This window comes from Saccostrea cucullata, unplaced genomic scaffold, assembly GCF_032062105.1.
Source record: "Saccostrea cucullata isolate Sc308-1 unplaced genomic scaffold, CSIRO_AGI_Scuc_v1 ctg22978, whole genome shotgun sequence".
Taxonomy (NCBI): domain Eukaryota; kingdom Metazoa; phylum Mollusca; class Bivalvia; order Ostreida; family Ostreidae; genus Saccostrea; species Saccostrea cuccullata.
This window is the reverse complement of record NW_026933052.1, coordinates 1,379-5,506: the sequence shown is the minus strand read 5'-3', so window position 1 is coordinate 5,506 and position 4,128 is coordinate 1,379. Positions and strand designations below refer to the sequence as shown.

General features: G+C 35.8%; 1 protein-coding gene across 1 annotated transcript; it reads right to left on the bottom strand.

Annotated features, from left to right (window-relative positions):
• Positions 1-2,751: 2,751 nt before the first annotated feature.
• Positions 2,752-3,821, bottom strand: LOC134237115 (uncharacterized). Its single transcript, XM_062719215.1, has 2 exons — positions 3,542-3,821; positions 2,752-3,335 (listed from the first exon to the last, which is right to left on the bottom strand). The coding sequence occupies exons 1-2, from the start codon at positions 3,816-3,818 to the stop codon at positions 2,878-2,880; spliced, it is 735 nt and encodes a 244-aa protein (XP_062575199.1). The 5' UTR covers positions 3,819-3,821; the 3' UTR covers positions 2,752-2,877.
• Between the last annotated feature and the right edge of the window lie 307 nt (positions 3,822-4,128).

The window sequence follows — 4,128 nt, the reverse complement described above, 5'->3', positions numbered from 1 at the left end:
TCGACTGCGATTACACGGCGACAGCACGGAGTTGTCATTGCGATCATTGCGCTCCCATGGCGTTTCTACAGCGTCCGTTGGCGATCACAATGCGCTTTCACGGCGTTGTTAGAGCGTTGTCAGCCACCTCACAAAACAAGAGCAATGGGATCATATTTGATCAGCAATAATTCCAGAGAAAATTACACCAGAACTTGTTCTGTTGTTTCACTTAAATTTTGTAGAAAACTTTTCAGTGTGTTTATTTTTTACATTCATAATAAAATCAAAGAAAATCTAACAACACATCTGAACCGATGAAATTGAAGAAAAAGAAGTTTAATCATAAAACTATTAAATATTAATAATTTAGTACTAAATTATTTAAATAGAGCATTTTTAATTATCTAGAATGTTTCTTGGCATGATTAGAAGGCTTTTCATCTTGTAACTTGAATTTTTAAACAAAAATGTTTTACATTCCTTCTGAAAATATATCAATGAGTATAGAACGTATTGTGAACGCCGTGAACACGAGGTGAAAACTCCTAACGCGCCGTGAAAACTCCGCGGAAGCGCAGTCAATCGCCGAGAGATCTCCGTGGGAACGCAGTAGAACGCCGCGAGATCGCCGTAGAATCGCATCCGTCGCCGTAGGGACGCCGTGACATCTTCATATTGTGAAAATTTTACAGAAATTTGTGCAATTTTCCTGCAATTCCACGGCGATTTAAAAAATTTAACAACACCGTAATGACTCCGTGTGGTGTGACAGGGCCTTTAAAGTAACAAGACAATTAATCTCATTACAAGCGCTGTAAAAGCGCGATAGAAACGCAGTGACATCTCCAAGGACTCCGTGACATCTCCGCGACGTCTCCGTGGAAGCGCGGTCTACTGTCACTGCGTTCATGCTGCGATCATGTGCGTCTTCACGGCGTTCGTACGGAGCTCCCACTGCGTTGTCGGAGATCTCACCGCGCTGCTACGGCGATCATACTACGTTTCTACTGCGATCATATCAGACCGCGATCACACAGAGCGTACTTTGTGCATGCCCAAATTGATCGCCGTCCCCTGACGTTCTAGGAGACCCTACGCGACCCTACGGCGTTCAGTAGAGATCTCGCCGCATTGTCACGGCGCTGTAGGAGACTCTACTGCGATCACCTCGGCGTTTTGCATCTTAATTGACGCCGTACGATCGCAATGAGGACACAGACAGGGGTTTAGGGAATAGAGCACTGCTCTATTCTTAATACAAGACTTAGCTGACATTTTTTTCAACTTAGCTGGAAATCTAATATTCTGTTTTAATAATGTGCACTGTCTATCAATATGGCTCAAAAACACATGGAATTTATGGAAATGTTTATAATCTTGTGAGTCTTGCTTTATTAGCGTGTGGACATGAGAGCCGTACTTTGTGCAAAACGTAAGGTTTCAGACTTAAAGACAAGCCTTATCATGTGTACCGGCCCTTACGGTAGCATCATTGATTAGAACCAAATCTTTTAAAAGATATTTTCATGGATAATCTGAGATGCTTTATACAGAAAAAAAATCCTCCAAAATATAGAGTATAGAGTGACAACTTCATTTGTTGAAAAGAAAATTCTGCACCTAATTGGAAAATGCAAGAATTTCAGATCTTTCTCCGATGCGTTTAATGTTCAAAGTTTTAAGAAGAAATTTTTGAGGAATTATCTGACACCCAGTACTTGAAATAAGATCTTGGTGTTCGAAATACTTAGTATGGATTGTGAAAGTACATGTATTTTAAATACAGTATAAATTAGGGATGTCAACGAATATTCGAATATTCATTCGATGAGTTGATATTCGAATATAAATTTATTATTCGAATATTCGTTTTTAAGTATACAAACATTAAAAAGAGAGAAAAACCTGGCAAGTTTTATTAGAAATTGAATAAAGTTTGTACAAAATTTTTAAAAAACCCACTCCTCTTGGATTACCTTATTTAAAGGTGTGAAGAGTGTATCTATCAGAGTAATTTATTTATTTGTTCACTTAATTAGAAGTATAATAGTTTCCAGTACTTACAATCAGCTTGTATTGTTGTAAGGACATAGTTTTACAGTAAACACACAGACCCCTTGTTTATGTAAATATCATTAAAAATCATTATCAGGAAATCATAATTAGCGAAAAGTAATTGCTTTTAATATTTCACCGTTAGATAATTGTAATGTTCTGCTTGGTATAAATTTGTAGGAGTTATCAGTGTAGACTTTAGTAAGACGATCAATAATTAATCTGGAAAATTTTAAAGAATCTTTTTAATTTTCTAAAAAACAATCATTACATTTGGGAAGTATACTATTCAATATTTCTTTTAAAAAATATAATTGCAGTGTATTTACCGAACTCCACATGAGTTTTTATTTCAAATAATGGCATAAACTCTATACTACTTGACAGGAGAGTGAAGATTTATATTTAATAATGCAAGATGTATTTATTTTATCGAATATTCGAATATATTCGAATATTCCTATCGAATATTCGAATATCATTTATTGACAATTTTGACATCCCTAGTATAAATATTTGTATATAAACATTTTTTTCTGAACAGTTACTTTGGATTAGATTAATTACTAAAAATTAATTTGAACATAAATGTGAACATTTTCGCAAGCTAAGGTTTCCAGTCAGAACTCTCTGTGAAAAGAGTTGGATTGGCCACCTTTTGAAAGCTCTTTGCAAGTTTAAGTGGTGTCTTTTGAGGTTTAGAACAGTACTGACATAAGAACTAGAAGAGTTCGGTTTGGGAATCCCTGGCTTGCAAGGAATTATTGTACATTGTTTCTAAATATTGTACATTGTTTCTAAATATTATCAGTAAAAGTTTCAAGCAGAATAGGTGAAATATTATTGGTTTCCAATTCTCCATCCAGCAAATGACGTCACTGCATGACTATCAACGTAGATAGAGGCATGCCTTTCTGTTGGTGCCGTGGTCCTTATATTAACATTGTCGCCTTTATTCAGGACGAGTACAACTGTCGACGAGTCGGAATCAAAGTCATTGGTATCCTGTGTGTCTGTGAGTGTGCCTCCCGCAATATTGCCATTCACCAAAAGATTTAAATAGTGGGCGCCCCCTGGACTAGTGTTAATTGTCCAGGTGATCACGTATGTCCCCGCGGCAGGTGCTATGAATGTCCCACTGTACTTACTGAAGCCATTCCCTAGGTTTGTTTTGATGACGTCAAAAATTAGAGTGTGATGGTTGCTCGGCGTTGGTTCTGGTTTAGACATGTAAGCGTAGAAGGCAATTGGTTCCACAGGTACTGGGGTGGTGGTTGGTTGTCCTATCAAAAGCCGACCTATAAGGGATAAACTGTCAGACATAAATTGACCAAGTGCATACTTTTAACGCTTTTAAAATTTCGAATTGGAGCAAAGCGGTTGTCTTTTGGATGTGTAATGTATTAGAAATGAACCATAATCAATACAGTCTTATCTGTTAGAGAGAAAAAAAAACGTTATTTCAAAATAATATGTGCCACATGACAGCTTGAAAATTACTTACGCTTCCGTGTTTGTACCCGTGTTGTTGAATCAACAATCTCTTCTGGATTTTCTTCTTCCCCCAAGATGTCGTGCAATTTTGAAACCGTTGTTTTCAGATCTGATACTTCGGTTTTCAGAAATTCATTTTCCTTTTCTAATCTAAGAATTTTTTCACTTTGGTATTCTAGAACCCTTCTTATTGCAATAATGTCATCTTCAATTTGACTTCCTGCAGCAGTATGATGCGGGAAAATAAATACAAAACACAGGCATGTGTAAAAAGGACGATGGGTCATATTAACAGTTTGACATTAAAATGACTTTTGAGATAGTAATGATAAGAATTATTGGAACATAGGTCAAGAATATTTATGGTGCTTACAAGATATTAGTATTTGCTGTATGATTATTTTTTTGTTGACTATCGATTCAATGAGGGTTTAGGTAGATATTTTTTTTGTTATTTATGTGATACTTAAAGTTAGAACATTTCTGTACTTAAAGTTTCAAAAATAAGAAAAATACTGTTATACAAACTACATGTATATAGTTTTTAATAAAGTCTAACCAAATGGATAGAGAATAGGATGATTTAATTTTTTTGAA